This window comes from Pocillopora verrucosa, chromosome 6 (genome assembly GCF_036669915.1).
Source record: "Pocillopora verrucosa isolate sample1 chromosome 6, ASM3666991v2, whole genome shotgun sequence".
NCBI lineage: Eukaryota > Metazoa > Cnidaria > Anthozoa > Scleractinia > Pocilloporidae > Pocillopora > Pocillopora verrucosa.
In genome coordinates, this window is record NC_089317.1 from 2,765,427 (window position 1) to 2,789,172 (window position 23,746).

The 23,746-nt window shown below is 38.0% G+C and overlaps 2 protein-coding genes and 1 pseudogene across 2 annotated transcripts in view; 2 read left to right on the forward strand and 1 right to left on the reverse strand.

Moving 5' to 3' along the window:
* LOC131793372 (NLR family CARD domain-containing protein 3-like) overlaps positions 1 to 23,746 on the forward strand; it is a 111,844-nt gene that overhangs the window by 73,116 nt on the left and 14,982 nt on the right. The gene's annotated exons all lie outside the window — the stretch shown is intronic.
* On the forward strand, positions 5,658 to 11,940 carry LOC131773870 (uncharacterized; annotated as a pseudogene).
* LOC131779682 (uncharacterized) lies at positions 13,413 to 15,513 on the reverse strand. Its single transcript, XM_059096258.2, has 2 exons — positions 14,618 to 15,513; positions 13,413 to 13,846 (listed from the first exon to the last, which is right to left on the reverse strand). The coding sequence occupies exons 1-2, from the start codon at positions 15,511 to 15,513 to the stop codon at positions 13,510 to 13,512; spliced, it is 1,233 nt and encodes a 410-aa protein (XP_058952241.2). The 3' UTR covers positions 13,413 to 13,509.

Genomic DNA, 23,746 nt, shown 5'->3' on the forward strand with positions numbered 1-23,746 from the left:
CTCATTAGCAGTTAACTGGTAGCGGATTTTCTATAGTCCCCTACCCCCTTTATATTCTGTCGGCGACGACTGATTCCCCCTCTGTTCCCTCTGAAAACCATGTGATCATTTACCCCCTCCCTCCCCCCGCTAGGCGATAACTAATGACTGGTTCTGGTTGCTTGATCTCTACGTTGTCTTCACTATCATTTATATCTCAAACTCTTTTGACCTACACTGTTCAATTTTGTGATAGGCGATCGCGAATTGCATAGCATGGCATAAATTATTTTATCATATAACTTTGTTCGTACGTGCGTTATGATTGGTCAATGAAGGCAGGCCGTTTTTCACTACACGGCCCGCTAAATTCAAATATCTGCGTGAATTGAAATCTTTCCTTTCTGTTTGAACCCAGAGATATGATAAATATCGTACTAAAACCTCGTTTTCCAGGTCCTTCCTGTAAGTTACAGAAACTCGTTTTTCCCTCGGATTTATGGCACGCGCACTTTGATCTTCCTTGCATTGGGCCATAAATCTGAACAGAAAAAATTTGGTCCGTAACCCAAGTACAAACCTCGAACTCGGTTAGTGAGACGCACATGCATGTTTTACTTAGATCCGTGTTTTTTAGAGCCTTTCGCATAGACACGAAGTTAAGTGTTTTAAAGTGACTGACATGATATTTCAAAGGCGAATCGCATGCATACAGCGTATGTATATCTACATTACCAACTACAGTATAAACTATGATTCTTTTTATATACAACTGCATTTTTCTTGAACAAACATACGGTTCTCCTTATAAAGGCATTTGTCAATTCCCACCGGCACTGTCACACTTTCGTTCCCAAAACCTCAACCAAATGAGTAGAGAGAGCCTAAGAACGAAATTGTTATAGTTTGATTTCAAAATCAAATCACCGCCCAGACAGAACGTCAGCGTCCCCTATACAGCTTCAACGCAATTAAATGAATTCGCAATATGCAAAATTTAAGCTCAACTTCTCGACATCCAATGCTATGGAAACAAATGTCGTCGAACGTCGAAATATTCCATAAAGCACAAATTAGGAAATATCACGTTGTAGAATCAGTCTCGTAGTGACGTCAGAGAACTGTACCAATTCTATTAAAAACCTGTTGTGCTTCATTCATCTTACACACGAAAAGAGTCTAAGAAGAAGTTTACTGATTGGGTAAAAAAATAAATTGATGTGCCGCCTCCCTAAGGAGAAACGTAAGCTTGATCAAGAAAAAATTTTTCAACTTCAATTCAACTTTGAATACTATATATATATCTATCCTACATCGTTAATGTTCTAGTCTTTTCACTGCTATGACATTTTATCCGACAATCTGCAGATCTAAGGCCCTTGAAAAAGATGAGCAGGTATCTTGCTCAATGTTAATGAAAATTGTCTTATCTCTTCGTCAGGCGCCATTTTTTCTCTTATTTCTGCCAAATTAACTCTTCAACTCCCATAAGTGATCAAGAAGGAATTTCTCCTTACAATATCAATACAATAACAAGCAGACAAGTGATAAGAATGAAAGAGAAATATCAGTCAGGGGATTATCAGTTGATCCAAAAACAAATTCTCCAAACTTACGTCATAAGATTCGTATGGCAGACAGAAATGAGAATTACTAATGAGATCTGGGAAGTGAAAGGGTTAACCCTTTGCACCCTTACATCATTATGCATATTCTCCATACTGTTCTCTATACATTTCTTCAAGTGCCGACAAGGAGAAACTGTTTAACAATTAAGAGCTTCTTTAGTTGGTGATCATTTCCTATATTCTCATGACCTTAATGCATGATCCGGAAGTGATTTTGTAGGGAGAAATTAGATGCTAGTCACTCTTAGGGTTTAAAGTGTTAAGGCACCAAATGTGACAGCGGTTGCCACTGGTGTTTTTTTATTTCCCACTTTTTTTCTCTTAACTTTCTTTCTTTTTGGTTGATGCCTACAAGAAAAAGGCCAAAACCTTCAAACAACTCAGCCAAACTGAAAGCCTTGATCCCAATAAAACATGACCTTAATTTTATAATGGGTCGAAATAAAAGCCGGTTACCAGTGCTCTACTGCTACTTATGACGGCCGATTTACACGGTGCAACTATGACGCATGCAACAAGCTTGCAACACTCCATACTCCCTTGGGGTCATTTGCATGTGCACAAGCCAAAATCGCGTAAAATTCCTCTCCCTCTCACAAAAACTTGCCGGCTTTCGAAAAGGAATTCTTCTTCACTCCTGAGCGAAATTAATTTCTGCCTCCTCTTCTGAAAGAGTTATCTTCGCTTTGTATTCGACAGCTAATTTTGCTCTGTATTCGACAACTAACGAACAGCAGCAACTTCGTCCGTGATTATGATGCAAGAAAACTTCTCCCCCTACTCAGTAGAAATTTTTCACAATATAATTCATAGTCATCGATTTCGGCTACGGTTGTCGCAGCGGTTAAAAAATGTTTTTCAGAACATGTTTTAAAATCCTACGACATTTTTGAGACGTATGCGACAGTCGTAAGCGAGTTGCAGGTTTGATTTAGACAAAATAATTCGTTTCGTAGGCCTGTCGTGGGCTTGTTGCACGCGACAAAGTCGTACGGCGTAAATCGGCCTTAAAAGATTTTACCACCCGCGTCGGCGGGGAGGCGCTCGTGTTAAAGTTTCGCTTTGTGACTTCTCGCGCACAGACATCTTTTACACCATCGGAAACCGCTCATGGAAAAAAAAGGAACAACCACACCTACCTTAATTACAACACGAACAAAACAAACGACTTAAAAACCTTTCATTCACGATCCAAGACTCTGCGTCCATTTAACATTGTCCAACTCAAGTTTTCCGCTTAATCCATCTCGATAGTAGAGAGCTCCACCTTCGGGCGACTACCTGAGAGAAACGCCTTTTCTCCTCGCTTTCACGTACAGTTCCTTCTGCTTCATAAATTATCCCACGGCTTAAGAACTTGCACGCAGTCATCCCTCTTCATTTTCTTCAATACGTTGATAAGGAAATCCACAGTGGAACTATCTTTTTGTCCCCATTGATAAAGCACGTTTTGAGCAGCCTCGTTGACCTCAAGTTCAAAGTTTTTTATCTCATTCGTAGTAAACTCGAGGTATCCCGTAAGTGTCACCCAGTTTTTGCTTGACTTGGGGTTTAAAAACTTTCCAAGTTCGATGAAAACATGAGCGGGAAGGTCCCGAACCAACGTTTTACCTGTGGTAGAGAAATCAAAAATATTATTATCATATTCTGAGACTCACAAAAAGTACCATTTTGCTAGTAGATTCAGGAGGTCTGAGGAGAGGTCGCAGGTGCCCATACAGTTATGAGATTTGCTTAGGTAATTTGCAGACTTCATGGGGAGAGGGGGGAGAGGGGTGAGACATGCTACGGTTAGCCTTCGCCTTGGAAGGGTTAAGGTTCGTTTCCGTTAAAAATCAATAAATGACACAAGGTCCAGTCTCTAGCGTGGAGTTCAAATAAAAAAAACGACTTTCACTTCGAAAATCCGAGGGTTGGCACCACTCCGCAGGTTAGCGGTACACGTTCGAAGTTAAGGAGTTTTAATCTCCACCTTGGTTTCTCGTGTTTTCTCATTAAACTAAACACCAAGAGACCGTCATTTTTTTGTAATCGGTGGAGTTGTGGCCGGGGCATAATTCAATTTTTGCTGTTGCTCAATGAAGCAGTTTTTACTCCTCGCCCCGCCTCAGAGAATTGCAGTGTTTAGTGGTAAAGGTAAGTTTTAACCCTTTAACTCCCAAAATTTTATTGTCAATTCTCCCCTCTAGCTGTAACAGATTCCCTTGTTATTAGTTTTGAGAATTTGGTGTTAGATGGGGATAAAAAAATCTACTCGATAAGTTTCAGAATTCTCACGACCTGTTTGCTGGATGATGTAGAGATATTAGAGATAGGGAGAAGTTTCATGTTAATCTCTCCTGAGAGTTGAAGGGTTGACAACGAGAAAATGGTAGCGAGCCGAGACAAAGAACTTGCCGAAAGAAAGGAACTAAACAGTGAGAAGTGAAAAATAAACAAAAACAAAACAAAACAACATAAAAGACAACAAAACAAACAAAACAAAGGAAAAAGGTAGAAAGTATTGAAAATATGCATCATAAAAGAAACCACGAATTTAAAATGGAAAGACGCTCTGACACTAAAAGCGACCATCGATTAGGCATACAACGAGTTGAACAAATTTCTTGATCCAGCTGCCCATTTTATGTGAAAAAAAATGTTTTAAACCCATTCTGTGTCAAAGTCATGATACGATTATACATGACTCTGTCGGAATAGAGTTGAATTATTGTTTTTTCACATTAAATCCAGCGTGAACTATAACTTAGTTTTGTAATAATTTCCATTCTCGGTTCTTCCTTAGTCCTTCTTTATTCTGCAGATGTTCTGGATTGTGGATGATGCCCAGGCGTTCTTCAACAATCCTTTAGTTTCTCACACATTGTAATATCCAGTTAGAACTAATGCAAAGTATGAAAATTACTTCGATCACGAATAGGATTACCGGAAATGCTAAAAAGCAACAGGCCTTGGATAAAAAAAAAGATTTGAACTATGGAAAAAAATCAACTAAAAATTGTCTGGTTCAAAGATGTCACACCACACACAGAGCAAATCGTCACGAAAGTGTCACGCGGCCACGCGCGCTTCTTCTAACTCCTAAAGGATTATTTTGAACACAGACCGAATTCTTCCCTATTTAAGACATACTTTTTCCGTTGCTTACGCTGACGCCCTGTAACGAGCCACTACTGCCCTGAGAGTCAGAATCTCGTTGATGACTATTTGGTCGAGAAAACTTGCGTCATCCTCTCAGTCAATAAGGAAGCAAAACTCAAATCAGCATTCTTTCAACATCGAGACATCCTACAGTTTTAACTTGCGTCCGATCTCCTCTTCGAGCGTAACATGTGTAGGTGTCAACGAGTAACAGGTGAACATGCATAATATTTGTTGTCAGGATTCTCGTTGGCGGACTACGCAAAATTTGTCTTTTGTCGTTTTCCCGCTAAGCAGATGAGAATTAGGAAATCTGCGAAGTGTTTTAAAAAAAACTCACGTGGGGTGCTATTTTCCTCCTCATTAAATCGTTTGATTCGCAACTTTCTCAGCTTTTCTCGTTATTGTCGCCGTTCTGTTTGGCATATGAGGGCTAATCTTTTTCTGATAGCAATCCCTTTTGAGACTTCGCTCAGCCTGACGATCTGACCTCAAAAAAATTTTTTTTTTCTCACCTTGAGGGTCATAGGCCTGGTTTCCTCCATGCCTATTTTGTTTCCTCCAGTAACAGTAAAAAGCCACAGCGATTAGAACGAGGAGCATCACAGCGACAACGATGCCAATGATATATGTTATGGAGTCAGATGTTACTTTCTCTACGGGGCTTAATGAACGTCCAGCATTGGTTGGTAACGAAGGTGCTCGAGAGACTGCAATGATTGAAATAAAGCGTAAGTATATATCTGCGTTACCGACCAAATGTGAGGTCAAGATAGCTGGATATTGGTCAGTTAAGAACTCAATGGTCGCTTCCGTTCTTAAAAATACCTCCGATCCCAACAACATTTTTGGGAGACCTTATGAGGCTGATTCATGAGAAGACACAAGTGCTTTGCACTGTAAGTATTAAGCCCGCTGGGCTCGTCTTTTTCAGGTGTGATAATCCCGAAGTTAATTTGATTTAATCTCATTAAATATGTCATGGGCCGACTAACTTAAATTATCAACACTCTCGAGTTAGCAGCTGGATAATGTTACTATGTCGATATTCGAATGTCATGGTTTTTGCCCGCCTATCTTTTCTTTGCAGTTTCGTATTTCAAACGCGTGATTCAGTAGCAGTAGAGATGACACCTAGGAAGGGTTTCTCGCCCTTCACTCCGGTCATCAGCCCTGAATTAAGTCCAAAATTGACTTAGTTCATTCTAAGTTCGAAAGCTTGTGGATCAACGCCGACGCAATACTTTAAGCGGTCGCCTGTTGTCGCCAGTTTTCCAAGCGATTTTCAAAGAATCGACAGTGCCCACATTCGGCTGCTAGATGGCCACCATTACTCGAACAAGAAGTCCTCTAATGCAACGGAAATTGTCTGTTCCTCGTTTGGGTTGATAACCACTCTGTTCGCCGTTCCTCTTCAGAAAGCTCTGAGTTCATTTCGCAGCTGAGAGATTTGCTGAACTCAGTATATCTCAGTAAAATGTCTATCGACGAAGAAAATGAAGGCCAAGCAAACAAAGAACGACCACGTGCTTCACGATGCTTGGAAATGCCAAAGACATCATCTGTGGCCATGACACCCCCAAACAGTGGAAACTCGCAAAGAGCTGAAAAAAAGAATGTTTCCCCAAATCTAAAGGAGATCAGCGAAAAGGAAGATTTGGATACTCCAGAAAAGGTGCTGTTGATGAAGCAGCGAAGCAGTCGCGTCATCAAGGACGTGCATAACGTGTGCGAAAGAAACAGGGAAAGTTTGACGATGGTGCTTTCGAACATGTGCGCATTTGGCAACCCAGAAGCGAAGGCCATCGTCAATGAAATTGTCGAAGAGATGGCTGTAAAAATGGGAGTAAAGAGGAGTGTGGAAGAGCTAGTTGGCGACGACACAATGTCGAAGTACGTGGCGTGCCTGAGAGTTCCTGATTGGAAGCTTGTCCTTTTCCAGGCGATGGCGAGAGTTTCTTCGAAAACGTGGCAATCCGTGATAAACATCACAGGGCTCAGAAGGACGGGGGTAAGATGTTTAGTTACGTTGGTCTTACGTCGGTATATTAATATTCATACTTGGCGCCCCGGCTAAGGGAATAAAAGAACAAAAAAAGAACTATTCCATCGCGAGCCTCAATGTTTATAGCAGCTCTTTCTTTTGTTTTATTCAGTTATTCTCGTAAGCGAAGCCTTGTACAGGAAAAGATAAGCAGGCTTTTTTTTATTACTTAAGCGGGCGTTTTACTCAACTGCGTCTTCAAAATTACCCTAGGTCTGTTTTCCAGAGCAATTTCAGCCAGTGGTAAGCTTTTTTTCAGCTGGTGAAATATGCTGGAAGCCGTATGATAATCATTCACATATTTTTTTTTGTGTGTGTGTGTTGTACTTCCAAATCAAAATAACTATAACTGTTAAATTTTTTTGGCCTTGCAAGCAGTTCTTTGTATGGAAGGTGGTCATTATAATAATGTGTAAGGTGAAATGGGTTGGTGAAGGGTGCAGTTTTTGTCTTGACTAATTTAGTGTAAAAAATTGTTTTGCAGGTAGAGCTCATATGTTGTTTGGAATTGTTCCCCGTGATGGTGCTGTATATAGCCAGCAAAGTGCAAAATCAGTCTACACATTGACAATTGCCAACTGTAAAGAAGACAGGTTTGTGAATTGCAACTTGCTTGAACTCTTTACTACCTTCTGGCTAGAATATGCTTGTGGTTGTATGTGCATTTAACTTAAATAACACAGTGACAGATTTTTGTAAGCCCCACTCAGTTGCAATATCACCAGGTCATGCATCGACTCTGAGATCTAAGTGGATTGATATCAATATCCCTAATTTTGCTTTAATGCACTAAATATAATAATGACTGTATAGATTTTTGGTTTTTGTTTGTTGACAGAGACAACCTCAAGATTCTTTTTGAGGACATCAACCACCAGAAGAAAATATTAAAGGAAAAAAATAATGACAGTTGATGGTAGACATTACACCGTTGAATTTCTGGGTAAGAATCAATGTTAGTCTTGGAATTTGCTTTAAAAGTCAACTTCTTGTTCATGATACTATTTATAGCAATTTATTGTGTTTCTAACCAGTTGGTAGTCTGACTAGAACTAGATTGAAGCAGTAGTCAAACTATAGTAAATTAAGAGTTTTTTATATTGTAAAACATGTTCAAGGTTTAACTGCAGCAGCAAGAAATAAAACCTGGAATTTATTACTATTTTACGTCAGAAATTGATTTGACTACCCTTTTCTTTAGATACATTAGAGATTAATTTCCTGGAAAGTTTAGCATGTTAACTTTTGCTTTCCCATTTCTGTTATCAAACTTAGTTGTACTGGACTACAAGACCTTGGTACTTCTTTTGGTGAAGAAGATAAATGCTTCATTCATGTTAGGTGGTAGAGGTGTCAGTGTCGAGTTCTGTTTCATCTGCAATGCTATCAGGGTAAAGTACTCAAATGATATAGAAATTAGTATGGGGCAACTGCAACTTGTGCTGTTAAAGTTGAGGTACATAAAAGTGCTGCATCAGTTCATCAACTTTTTTTACAGTGATTTCAGATGACTTTGATCTTTGCCAATATTTGGGAAAATAATTAGTGAGTGATAGAAACATCAAGTAGCTTTAATTCAGTCAAAAAAAGTTGTAAAGTACTTCTCTAAAGGTCATTCTGCTTTTAAAACATTTAAAAATCACTGAAAGTATGAATACATGTACTGTAAAAAGAACAGGGCTCACACAGAGTCATAAATTCTTGGAAAAGTCTTGATTTTCCAGACCTGGAAAGAGTCTTGAAATTGAAGATAATGTCTAGAAAAATAGTTCAAGTCTGGAGTTTTTTTTATAGCTACAAAAAGTGCTCAATAAGTTCATTTTTTTCCCCTGTGGTCAATTCAATCTCGCCTGTAGCTAAGACATTCAATCACAGAATGAGAAGTTTCACAATTGCACCATGGTTATTGTACATTTGCAGTGCATCATGAAAGAAGCTTGGTTTCTGCATTTTTCAAGATCTCTATTGATCACCTATTTGACCATCTTCAGTCTGGAAAAATAAATTGATGTTTTGGAAAAAAGGTCTGGGAAAAGTCTTGAATTTTGGATCCAAAAATCTGCATGAACTCTGAAGAAGATAATCGGCAGCATGATAAATGTGTAGTTCTATCTGAAATTATAATATTATAAATTATTTGATAGTGTGCCTGTTTTTGTCAGGGTTGCAAATGCCATGATGTTGCTCCAGATGAGACATGCCTGGATTGCCTCAGAAGCAAATGCAACATGGGAAGGTGTGTAGGCATTTGATCATTGTCATATTAAATTACATTCAATATAACAAAATGAATTTTGTAAGCCATGGGGAAATGACTTGTACTAAAGCATGAACTGAAATTAAGTGTGTAGTTTGGGGTTTTTTTTTTTAAATTGTTGCTAGTAAACTAAAATCCTCATTCAGGATCTTTTGCCAAACTTGGAAGGTTGCCAAAAATTGTTTTCATACTGTCAGGAAAGGAGTACTCATAGTTTGGTAATTGAAAAAGAAAAAGAAAAACATTTTTAGAGAAAAACATGAAATAATTCAGAGAGTCATTTCATGGCGATCGCATCTCAGTAAAGAAGAAGTCAGATCAACAGTCTGCTATTACAAAGCAGAATACCCATGTCAGTTCAATGTCTGGTAAGACATTTCCTAAAATAATGTTTTCAAGAGATGTTTTCCATAGGTCTTAGGTAAAATCTTTTTTTTTTCTTTTTTAATTTACTCTCATGCTGTTGTGTTTCAGGTCCAACAGATCGGGAAATCCTTCAACACCTTGAAGAAATTGTAGAACTTGCCCTACCACTGGATAAATTCAAGAAGCCGTATGAAGATGTGAACACGGCAAAAAATTTGATCCTTAACAGAGTTACATTTTACCAGGCTTGTGTTGATGTTAGTAAGAAGCAACTATTATTTTTATACTTGCAACTTGATTTAATATCATGTAGTCAAGATCATTGGTAATGTGTATTCATTGAGTTCATACAGCGTCCAGACGATCCGTCGGAGTGCGCTTTAGGAATCAAATACCTCTGTGAGTATTTCTTTAATTGCTACAGTCTCCTATGTAATTTGCCCATCTTATGACTAATTCCATCACACAGCAGCTTGAAATTAATGGAGCTCCATTAACTGAAAGCTACTGCATGTAGGAATATAGGTGAGCTCAGGATTGAAGTGTGAACCATTGTTTAATTTTAGCATGTCTGATTCTGTTAGTTAACACACCTTAAAGTGTAGAGTAACACAGAATTTTCTATAGTTAGAGATCCATAGGTGCAGTGTAACCCAGTGTTTAATTTAGTTCAAGGTAACTAACATAGGCTGCACTTTAGGTGGTACACCCATGGGTGCAGTGTAACCCAGTGTTTAATTTAGTTAAAGGTAACTAACATAGGCTGCACGTTAGGTGGCACACCCATAGGTGCAGTGTAACCCAGTGTTTTCTTTAGTAAACAGTAACTAACATAGGCTGCACTTTACGTGGCACACCCATGGGTGCAGTGTAACCTAGTGTTTTATTTAGTTAAAGGTAATTAACATAGGCTGCACTTTAGGTGGCACACCCATGGGTGCAGTGTAACCCAGTGTTTTCTTTAGTAAACGGTAACTAACATAGGCTGCACTTTAGGTGGCACACCCATGGGTGCAGTATAACCTAATGTTTTATTTAGTTAAAGGTAATTAACATAGGCTGCACTTTAGGTGGCACACCCATGGGTGTAGTGTAGCCCAGTGTTGTATTTAGTAAAGGTAACTAACATAGGCTGCATTTTAGATGGCACATCCATGGGTGCAGTGTAACCCAGTGTTTTATTTAGTTCAAGGTCACTACTGTAGGCTGCACTTTAGGTGGCACACCCATAGGTGCAGTGTAACCCAGTGTTTTCTTTAGTAAACAGTAACTAACATAGGCTGCACTTTAGGTGGCACACCCATGGGTGCAGTGTAACCTAGTGTTTTATTTAGTTAAAGGTAATTAACATAGGCTGCACTTTAGGTGGCACACCCATGGGTGCAGTATAACCTAGTGTTTTATTTAGTTAAAGGTAATTAACATAGGCTGCACTTTAGGTGGCACACCCATGGGTGCAGTGTAAACCAGTGTCTTATTTAGTTAAAGGTAACTAACATAGGCTGCACTTTAGGTGGCACAACCATGGGTGCAGTGTAAACCAGTGTCTTATTTAGTTAAAGGTAACTAACATAGGCTGCACTTTAGATGGCACACCCATGGGTGCAGTGTAAACCAGTGTCTTATTTAGTTAAAGGTAACTAACATAGGCTGCACTTTAGGTGGCACAACCATGGGTGCAGTGTAACCCATTGTTTTCTTTAGTTAAAGGAAACTTACTTTGGCAGCATTTAGGTGGTACACCCATAGGTGCAGTGTAACCCAGTGTTTTCTTTAGTTCAAGGTAACTAACATAGGCTGCATTTTAGGTGGCACACCCATGGATGCAGTGTAACCCAGTGTTTTATTAGTTAAAGGTAACTACTGTAGGCTGCACTTTAGGTGGCACACCCATAGGTGCAGTGTAACCCAGTGTTTTCTTTAGTAAACGGTAACTAACATAGGCTGCACTTTAGGTGGCACATCCATGGGTGCAGTGTAACCTAGTGTTTTATTTAGTTAAAGGTAATTAACATAGGCTGCACTTTAGGTGGCACACCCATAGGTGCAGTGTAACCCAGTGTTTTCTTTAGTAAACGGTAACTAACATAGGCTGCACTTTAGGTGGTGCACCCATGGGTGCAGTATAACCTAATGTTTTATTTAGTTAAAGGTAATTAACATAGGCTGCACGTTAGGTGGCACACCCATGGGTGTAGTGTAGCCCAGTGTTGTATTTAGTAAAGGTAACTTCCTTTGGCTGCACTTTAGGTGGCACACCCATGGGTGCTGTGTAACCCAGTGTCTTATTTAGTTAAAGGTAATTAACATAGGCTGCACTTTAGGTGGCACATCCATGGGTGCAGTGTAACCTAGTGTTGCTAATGAGTGACTGTAACCCAATTCAGTTTTTTCTAGAAAGTGCTGTCCTTTAAGTAGCATAAAGACATGCAGACATTCTCTTTAAGACAATGAAATTGGTGTGAGGGAACATTTCTTCAAGTAGCATGGTAGCACAATGTTATGTAATTAATGCATTTTTCCAAATGTTTAGTACTTTTCAGGAGCTTTAAGCAAGGGCACTTTTGTAAGAGATTTTGGTACACATACTGAGATAATTGATTTGGAAGGCTCAGGTTTGTAGAACAACAGTAGTAATAACACTTTGTTTTTTCTTTGGTTACAAGTTCTGATTTTTTCTCACTGGCTAAAGAAGGTTTACCATACTATAATATGACTTTATTGAGTGTTTTATGCTGAAATATAAAAATTTTGGAAAATGAGTTTGGAAAATATTAAAATAATTAAACTTATTGCTAATGATGAGCTTAGGAGCTGGTACCTTAAAGGCTAGTGTGAACCCACTGACCAGCTTTGCTCCAGTTTAACTTTGCCTAAATGATATTTAGCCACATCAAAAGGAGCTTTTTGTTTTTAATTCCTCAAAAATATTTACCCAAGGAAAACAAAATGTTTACTTGCAACAGTTATTTGAATGATGTGATAACATATAGGGCCTCTCATTACAGTCTTTCTCAGGTCTTATTTCAGGTTTTGGCTATTTTGCAGATATTAAAGCTGACATGGAGCCTCGCCTTGTTCAGTGGCAAGGCAAGTTGGATGAGCTACATGTCTTTTTCAAGAAGTTGTGCAAGTCACGCATAAGTCACTATTCACTATTCACTATTGTTTTTCTTGCGTTAGATCTGCTTTTTTCGATTCGATTGCACCTTGACTATTTTGGTACCGCTACTCCTCTTGCGTTATATTTATTTAAGTGAGCTATTTTTAAAAGACAGAAAATGTCCTTCTTTCAATAACGTGGCGGAATAAAACAATTACACAAAGATGTTACTATGATACTTTTTGGTACGAAATATTTTATTTTTGACCAGCACTGTTATGCCTAATTTTGTCCATAAACGGACAAAATTGCTCCGATTTTGAGACGACATTACAGCTTTTTGGCAGCGATCGCCAAGAAACTGAATGTGCCACGGAATTACACCCAATTAAGAAAGATATTTTCTCCCTTCCAGCAGTCATTAGAAAGCCGCTTTGTCCCCTCAAAATCGGATGTAGTTCACACGTTAAGGGTAATAAACTGATAAAAAATGATTTACAATTATCCTGTTGTCAATAGGTTCTTATTCACGTAAGCTGGGTCATAAACTATTTCAGAATCATGGGGAAGAAGTTGTCCTTCATTTTAAAATCGCTGAAATTGTAGTAACTAAACCTTGAATGAAACTATTGTAGGAAGATTCATTACTTGACGAGGGAATTCCGCATTTAATTGCACGCGAAAAGCGATACGCGAAAAGCGATACGCGAAAAGCGATACGCGAAGCGATGAGTGCGATATCGGTTTTTAAGTGCAATTTAACGCGGAATTCACGAGCCAAGTAATGGATTTTCCTTGAATCACATATTTGAATAAAAACAAGATAAAAAGAAAACAGCATTACTTATATTTGTTATGTATACGTAGATGCGAAATAATATCACTTAGCCCCGCTAAACAACTCGCCTCGTCAACCAATCAGAAGGCGAGATTTTATGCAATGATGCGATTCTATCTGATATTAGGTCTGCTGACTTGGAAAATACTACACCTAAAATTTAACATCAGCAATCTTACGAGAGAAAGCATAAAGGCTAGGTCTCTCTGACGGCTTATCTCTGGTTGACATTTTAACCAATTCTCGGACCCTTTCATAAAAACCAAACAAAGACGATATCGCCTTAAGCATTCTTCCCAATGAAAAAATGTCACTGGCAACGCCATAGAGTCGTTCACTAACAACCTCAGGGGCTAAATAGCTTTTCCCTTTGCATTTCATAACGGTGCCGTTTCTGCGGTACAACGTAACAGATGAAACCTTAAGGCTCTTTCCAAAGTCAATAAGAACTGGGCTGAATTCCCCAGAGGCTGAGGGCCGTTCTAGTACGGGCGACCCTAAAAGCCGGAACCGTGTGCAATGATGCTTGAATATTTGTTTTTCGACTTCGCTCCCTTCTTCAAATTCTTCTTGACGGCTTCCTTCTGCTAACTTTCTTACGCTAGTCTAAGTTTGGAGCTGGGGCTGAACGTTGTCATATTTTGAGAAGCCTGAAAACGTTCCTGTGATGTTCTCACATTTACAAGCATATGAGACGTTATTGTTTCAATAAATCAATACAGACGTGACCAGGAAACGTATCAAAGTTACAATTGTTTATTGTAATGTGGTATGTCGAGTTTGGTTTCATGGCAAATTTTTCTTAACAAAAGGTAACTAAACAGGTTTACAACGCGAAAACGCAGCTATCTTTCATGCATAATGGTTCATTATTATTTATACCACTAAGTAAAAGAAAAAAATTAATAACACTTAATTTTAGTCACGCGCGTTATCGTCGTGGGGATAAATGAGCCAAGCGCTTGGTGTCTGTACAAAATTTGTGCAACATGCCCTGACATCCGTTCCGTGTTTTAGGATTTGGGGTCATTTTCCGCCGTTCGATGTTTTAGGATCTGAGGTCATTTTTCGCCGTTCCGTGTTTTAGGATTTGGGGTCATTTTCCGCCGTTCCATGTTTTAGGATTTGGGGTCATTTTCCGCCGTTCCGTGTTTTAGGATTTGGGGTCATTTTCCGCCGTTCCGTGTTTTAGGATTTGGGGTCATTTTCCGCCATTCCGCCATTCCGCCGTTCCGGCTTTTAGGGTCGCCCTTCTAGTACAACATTGTTTCCTTTGATGTCGTTATGAAGGTATCCTTTAGAGTGCACGTGGTCTAAAACACTGCACATCTTTTTAAATATAGAAATACAGTTTGCTTTAGTAACTGCGTTGTTATCGGCCGCTTGATGGAGAGTTACATTTTCATGCTGAACACCATGAAATTGAGTCACAAGGCATAATGGTGAGGCCTTTGTAACAACACCAAAAATCATGGGTAGATGTGGATGGTCTCCCAAAGCAGAAACGACCTTTGCTTCGTGGAGCAAATCTCTCCTTGCTCGTTCTTCATCCTCTGACGTTTCGTTGTGAGTCATTTGCTTGACAATAACGTCGAAGCCTCGATAGCGCCCGAGAAAACACTGTCCAAAGCTTCCACTCCCAACTGGATTTTTAGACAAGCATTCAATGTTTTCTGGCCTGAGTTCTTTGGGTTCAAATCTGGATCCATTGCTCGCTGTGGTTTTTTTTCCAATTAAAAAGGTTTGATGACGTTTCCCACGAGGTTTCTGCGAGACAACTGCGTCGGCACCAACAGCCATTTGAATCATCTTAGCAGCTCTTGAACAACCACCCAAGGCCTCTTTCATCTCTTCACTGCCTGGTTTAAGCGCGAGGATATGGGGTTTCTTGACATTTTGTGGCTCAAAATGTTGGTCCGAAGGAGGCAGTTTCGTTTCCTTAGCCTCAGAAGTACAAGGCACCAACTCATTCGCTTCGCGGTTGAGTGATTGTAGTTCAACATTTTTATTCGTTGAATTCGGCATATGCTTCCCTTGTTTCCTCTTTCTCCATTCTTTTCTCTGTCTGTTTCTTTCTTCTGGAGCGTTTTTTCGTGATTTAATAGCTCGCTCTTTTCGTTCTTCTTCATCTTCAAATTCCTTCACAAATTCCGCCATCATTATGTAGCTAATTGATCTATTTCCGAAACACAAATGAGCTCGTGATCGGTGTAAAAGTATAAAACAAAGGCTTGTTGATGTGCAGGAAATTCAATGCTCGTTTTAATGAACTTGATGATATGTGAAAGCCCGAGTTGCTCTTCAATCGTTTCTGGTTTGCTTTCATTACGCGACATTCTTCTGTCAGAAGAGTGTCGGGAAAAACACCTCGCAAGGATCGTACGTGACAACACCCTCCACGCCTCGACTAACGCTAAAAAAGCTCCATACAATTCCTTATAATTTTATTATAAGGAATTGTATGGAGCTCTCCGGGATACTTACAGTGCAAGCCCTGTGTGTCTTCTCATGTCAAAGAAAAATCTTTGAAATTCAACGACAAACACTCTTTACAAACACTCGCAATAGCTATGGGAACAAATATGGCGGTAACTTTTGCAGTCATATTCATGGCCCACATTGAGAAACAACTACTTACCAGCTACAAGCCACATAAATCATTTCTTTGTGAAAGATACATTGATGACATCTTTTGTGTGTGAACCATTCCCGAAACCGAAAGCAATAACTTCATTGATTTCGCTGACCCATTTTACGCCGATTCACGCGCGAAATGTCATCAGAAAAAATTTTTTTTCCTCGATACTGAAGTTTTTACAGGACAGAGATTTATCGATAGGAAAATCCTTGATGTTTAAACATAATGCGAGCCGACAGAAACGTTCCAATATACACACTTCTCTTCACACCATCTTCTCAGCGCTAAGAAGGGTTTTGCAAAATGAGAGGCACTGCGCTTATTGAGAACAAACTCGGTTAAAGAATCTTTTGAGTTAAAGATGAAAGAATTTGTTACCTTGCCTTGTAGAACGAGGCTACTCTCAGGACCTTGTCGAAAAGGTCTTACCCAATGCACAATTCTCATCACGCAACACGGCTTTGAAAAACAAACCGAAATCATCTAAAAAGATTTTGGTAGTTGTTAGGACTTTCAATCGCGCTTAGTAGAATCTCAAAAAGATTCTTATGAAACACTGGCACCTTATTTCAGGCAGCAATAACCTGGCGCAAATATATCCTAATCCGCCAATTGTTGCTTATCGGAAGGACAGGTCTCTGAAAGATTATCTTGTTAGAGCACAACTTCCTTCACTTTAATTAGACAACGGAATTTTAGAAGTTGTACACAGTAAGGTTTTAGTGAAAATACTACAAGAAAAAGCAATAATTTCATCCCTTCCATTCTAAGACATCCTACTTCCTCCGGATAACTCTTCCTGCACCCCTATGCAACACAGAATGCGCAGGCCTACGCTTGAATTTCTCATAGGGACTCTTTTTTTTGTCGTGAGCTCATTACAAGACGGAAAACCATCTATTTTTGCTGCACTTATTTTTCATGCAGCACAAAGGCGCTAATGAGCAGGATATTTATTAAAACTGATTAGATAATGTACACGAGCAACACCGCTCTTTTAACATGAGAGTTCGATGCCTTGGGGTGGGGGGTAGGGATTTATGGTGTGTGAAAGGTGCTAAAAACGGCTATGAAATGATACAGAGCTTAATAGCCTATCCCTTTTTCAAAGATTGCAGAATTAATTTATGACAAAAGGAACCTAAAGTGACTCTAAGTCGCTCGGTTACTGATCAGAAATGAAAACTGAAATTTCCAACTCCGATGTATTGCTCCCCGTCATTCATAGCGCACAAAAGTAGAAACAAAACCTTAACCCTTTTACCCCTTGGAGTGATTAGCATCGAATTTCTCCTTACAATATCACCTCTGAATCTAACATTATAGTCATGAGAATAAATAAAATGATCATCAACTAAAGAAACTCTTCATTGTTAAACAAATTCTCCTTATCAGCACCTTGAAAAATGTATAGAGAACAGTATGGAGAATATGCATACTGATATTAGGATGTAAAGGTTAAATTATTGAGTAAAATAGAAAAAAGAGTGAACTGTGAACTGCCGATAAAAAAGTGAATATAAAAGCGATCTTTGCAGTAATAAACAGTACTTGAGCAGTAGTGAAAATAAGGCATGACCTCTGCGATACCGGTACAGTGCTCTACCAACTGAGCTGACGAGCCAACTAGGAGTTGGTTACTATGTTGGGTCCAAATAAACCCGAGAAGGGATGAATAAATAACTGTGAATATCCCTTTCACTCCCAGGAGTGACCAATAAATAATTTCTCCAATATCATTGCAGACAGGTGATGAGAATCAGGAAAAAATCAACTAAGGGATATTGTTTGATTTAACATCATATTCTCAGAACTAACACTATAAGCAAAGTATAACAGAGTGAGGAGAATTTATATTGAGATCGTGGGAGTGAAAGGGATATATATGAAAACATTTTGTTAACTTCAAACCAAAGTTTAGACACAGAAATTTCGATCAGTCTCACATGACTCCTGGTTGTTAATCTGAACGTAACTCTCTCATTGTAAAGGATTGTGAATCCGCAAATGGAGAACGGAAAAAAATAAGATACTTCGTTCGAGAGATTCAGAAGCTAATAGATTTTTGTCTAATTAAAACTGTCCTTGTTACTGCCTGCTTCTGATGACACGATTTTCAAAGGCAAGTTTGTGCTGTTGACAAGCTGCACACCATATAGAGGACAATCGTATTTCTCAAAATGAAGACGGACACGCTGCTTCGAAAGTGTCATAACTGTATTCTGAACGATATTAATAGAAGACATTAGGGACAAGTTTTAGCTGCACCTAACCTCCAAACGTCTATCCCTCCCTTTTCTGGATCAAGATCTTTGTTGATTTGCCGGAGTGAACAGCAAATTCATTGTATACTTTAGGGGACTCACAACAACAACTCAGTGGGGCGATGCAGTTTTGTCACTTTCCGAATCATGTTTCATGTCAAATCCCGTCGGAAAAACGACTAAAACGTCTTCTTCCAAGCAAGTGATTCTGCAGATGCATTTCACCTGCTTTTCCTTTCAGGATATGAGGTCAGTAAAAATTTGAAGAGACGAAATAAAGAAGCTGAAAATTTGTTATTCACTCAGGCAGTCGCCAAAATCGGCTTCGTGTTTTGAAATTGCACCGGGAGTCAGATGCGCAATCACATACCGACACTCGTGATAATTTGAAAATTTCATGGGAAAATAAGATGTGCACAAGTGACCCGCTCTGTAGCTGTCCGACTTCAATAGCTGTCTTAATGGTCGGTAGGTTAAAATTGGCGATTCCATAAAGTGGTATGGCTCTTTTAGTATTAAGTATATCTATATTTATTATATTTGTTATGTTTGTACCGATTTCACTTATTTTCTTTTATTTTTGCTTGAGCATACGGGAGATCTTGACTGAGTCACGTAGATGAGCAATCAATCATACCCATTAATTTATTTAATTTATTTAATTTATTTAATTCATTTTGAACCGATCCTTGATCCTTGATTCTTGATCCTCGATCCTCGATCCTCAATCCAATGATCCGGTGATCCTTGATCGAGTTTTCAGGGAAAATTGACTGTTGATATTAAAATTAAATTGTCCGCCATATAGAGAAGTGCATCTCCCGGAAACTAGTTTCTAGTCTTCCTCGGTTTTTCTTTTCGGATTAGGGAAAAGCCCGGAAATCATTCCTACAGAAATTTCCTACAGAAATTTCCAATATGACCCAATTGCGGGTAGGATGTTGTTGACCCCTAATTCGAAAGACTTCTTGGACGTTCCTAAGCGGACGATTGTCGCTAAGGTAAAGTTATTTTTTTTACCATAGACATACTTTTCAACTTGATTTATGTTATGGCAAGGAAGGGACTTGTGTTAACCCTCTTAGCTTAGTGCTGCGGTTAGCACTTGCTGTTCGAGAGATGCTTGTATTTTTCGTATTGGAGCTCATAGCTACCCTTTATGTCACTTTATTCAGTAGTTTTTTTATGATAATTCACTTAGTTGTCATTATTTTGTCGAATTTGGCTGGATTCGCTTGGCTAGTAGATATTAAATATGTGTTTGAAAAGACAAATGGCTTGAACTCATGGGTTAGTGATTCTATTAGATCCTTCAGTTTGTTTGCGGAAGAGATGGTCATATTTTTCGAATTGGAGCTCATAGTTACTCTTTATGTCACTTTATTCAGTAGTTTTTGATGATTATTCACTTCGTTGCCATTATTTTGTTGAATTTGGCTGGATTCGCTCGGCTAGTAGATATTAAATAAGTGTTTGAAAAGACAAATGGCTTGAATTCATGGGTTAGTGGTTCTATTAGAACCTTCTGTTTGTTTGCGGAAGAGATGGTCATATTTTTCGAATTGGAGCTCATAGTTACCCTTTATGTCACTTTATTCAGTAGTTTTTGATGATTATTCACTTAGTTGCCATTATTTTGTCAAATTTGGCTGGATTCGCTCGGCTAGTAGATATTAAATATGTGTTTGAAAAGACAAATGGCTTAAACTCGTGAATTAATGCTTCGCTCAGCACCTTCTGCATGTTTGTTTGAGACATCTTCGTATTCGCCAACCATTTGCTTATTTGTGTTGAGACCAACACATAATGTTTTTAGTTTCATTATTAATTTATATTGTTTGACCGAGTATCTATTATTTTGCCTGAATCTGGTTAATTTACTTCTACTACTACCTACTATTTACTACTACTACTACAATCTACTCTATCAATTGATGAAGCGTATTGATCAACGCATCACATTAATATAAATATAATAAAGTAATAAATAAATAATAAATAAATACTAATATAAGAATATATATATATGTGATAAGAGAAATTTTTTAAAACTGCTTCGCAGTTTTGACGAGATGGTCTCACAGAGTGGCCTTAAATTTTAAATTATCATCTATATTTACAATGTCGCCTGGAAGTCTATTCCATGGGTTGACTGACCACAGAAAAAAGCTGTATGCTTATTGATTGCAATTTGAATGTGGTCTTATGAAGGTTTTAAAGATACCACTCCTTGAAGTATGAGGTAAAGGAATAAGATATGAATCTTTGTCAATATCAACAGTTTGATAAACAGATGAAACATTGATAATCGAGAGAGAATTCAACTTCCTTTGAGAGATGGCCACTCCAATTTATGTAACATATCAGTTACTACTCCTGGTTCCTTGGAATAATTATTGAAACAAAGCCTAACCGCTGATTTTATGTTGGATCATATCAAGACAATGTACAGTATGTCTTTTTGTAAATATGGATACTAAGCAGAATTTGCATATTCAATCTTAGGCCTTACTAAACTATGATATAGCTTGGATTTACAGTCTACAGAGACATTTCTAAAGTTCCTCCTTGTGATACCAAGAGTTTGTTTGGCACTTGATGTTATAATTATGCACAATATGCTCTGACCATTTAAGGTCTTTAGAAAGTATCACAACTAAGTTGGAATGGTGATGGACTTGAGTTAGAACATGATTATATTAAGAACATATGTTGCATCTAAATTAGATTTTTTTAGTGGAGAAGCAGATCATGTGTGGCATTTATCAACATTGAATGACATTTGCCAACCTTTCTCCCATTTAGTCAATGTATCTAAATCTTTCTGTATGTTTTGGCAGTCAACTGGACTATCTATACTACAAAACAGGAAACAGCCATCTGCGAACAAACTCGTTGTTGATGAAATACATAAGGGCAAGTCATTAATGTAAATCAGGAACAGTAATAGCCCTAAAACCGTGCCTTGAGGGACTCCTGATTTCACAAAACACTGATTTGATGAAACACCCTCCAAGGCTACCCTCTGTGTTCTCTTAGTAAGAAACACTTGCATCCAGGACAACAAGCTGCGCTGAATTCCATAATGACTCAGCTTATAGAGCACTATAGAGCAGCCTCTGATGAGGTGCTCTATCAAAAGCTTTAGAGAAATCTAATGTAAGGGTATCAACCTGTTTCTTGGAGTTCATTGCACTATATAACAAGGTTGTGTATTGCCATCATAAGTTGGGTTTCATAATTCCTCCGCTTGTGGAAACCATGTTAAAAATTACTAAGCACATTATGATCTTCCAGTTGCTTCCAAATATGATGACATATACTGTAATATGTTCTAGTATTTTAGATGTCACTGAAATAAGAGATAGTGGTCTATAATTACTTGCTAAAGATCTTTTCCCCTTTTTCAAAATTGGAACTTCATTAGCTTTAATCCAGTCATTTGGCAACTGACCCTGATCTAATGACTGTTGAAAAAATGAAGCCAGGATGGGTGCCAACTCATGTGATAGCTCTCTCAGAAGATATGTTGGCACACCATCTGGCCCACTTAAGCTTTATTCACAGTAAGAGATTCAAGAAGTTTCTGGACACCTAAGATGTCACTGTCATTTGATTAAAATTTGGGCATAGGATCTAAACTAGGTAAAGAGTTGAGCTAAATTTCTTTAGTGAAAAATAGAATGGAAATAATCATTAAGAACATTAGCTTTACTGTACTTATTGGATGCATTAGTATTATCTTCCTCTAATGTATTTATCCCTATGTTATCTTGTCTTTTAGATTTAAGAAATTTCCAAAATTTCTTAGGCTGATCTGAACTAGGTGTTTCAATTAAGTTGTTGATATATTCATATAATATGTCTTATTAAGTTGTTTCTTGTAAATCTTACAAGTGTTCCTGTATTTTGTTCTAAATACATGGAAAATTCTCAAGTTAAATGTAACTGATACTCTTTCTCCTCTTGTAACTTGTGATGGAAAAATATGCTCTGATTGAAATCCTGAAAATAATAGTCAACTTTTTGTCGGGCATCAGCTTTGCCTGATGGGCCATCTGACCAAAGATGCCTGATGCCATGACAAATTAATTTTACCTCAATTAATGTTAGCAAAACATTGAACAGTTTTTTAGTTCCCGTGGGATGAAAATTGATCAAAAGACTGTAGTGACCACATTCATTTGTGCTTCCACATTGGAAATGTGTTTTCAAAGTAGTTGTTGAAAATCAATTTTCTAGTTTACTCCTGGCTTATTCAGTGAATTACATGATACATTCCTTCATTTTGAGACTAGGGAATAAATGATATATGTATGTACCTCAACTCCAGAAATACTGAAAACTGTTGCTTATAAGCCACCCCACTTAAAAGCCCAAGTCAAAGCTCTCAAGTCTTTCACATTGAGCATGAGACTCACGCAAACAAATTTAATATTATGTTCTCAAGATGAAACTGCTGTTTCTTATAGCAAACTGCTGCTTTCATTAAGTAACTTTGAAATTAATTATCCTTTTAAAAATAATTTACTCCTTGTTCATTTTGAACTTGCTTCAAAGTTTTTCCAGCAGTGGAAATGCTCACTTAAACTAAATTATGCCATAGCAAATTCATATTTTTTCACAATTTTCAGGGGAAGTATGCCCCCATTCCCCCTAAGGATGGTGATACCCACTGCATCCCATTTGAAGGTTAAAATGCAAATGAAAATCTCAGACATGAAGGTAGCAGAGGGATGTGGGTTTTACAGAATTGTGTGTGTTCTCCCTGCCCCATTTGACTTTTAACCCTTAACACCCTAAGACATTGGTATTCATACTCTCCACACTGTTCTCTTTACATTTCCTACGGAACAGACCAGAAGAATTTGTCAAAGAAGTATATTTGATAGTGAAACAAAAAGAAGAGTCAGTTTAGAACACAAGAGCTACATCAATTAATAATAATAGTTATTTTAATTGATGAAAATCTCTCTTGGAAAAATTACATTGACTGTGCTCTCACTGAAATAAGTTAAAGACCATACAAATGATTACAAAATGTAAGTTAAGATGCACTGTTCCATCATCTGTCTTCATAAATATCTATAAATCCTTCATTTTACCTAATTTAACTTGTTGACTCCCTGCTTAGGGCAATGCGTCTAGAAAGTATATAGTAAACAAAATTGCTGTTGTCCAAAAGCATTGGTATTGCATTTAATTTACCTTACTGATAGAAAAGAACATGCTATCCCCTTATTTATAAATTAATGCAAAATTTCTACTTATTTAACTGTCTTATATTATGAAGCTGTATGAAAATTTATGCTTGATGTTCATAACAACAGTGCACCTTCTAACATCATGAAACTTTTTGTGAGAATATCAAACAGTAATTATTAATACCTATATACTACTCGCTCATAAACATCACAACTTGTTAGGATTAAGTACTCTAGGTGTCAAAATCTGGAATGAGATGCCAAATGAATAGAAAAATTTGTCA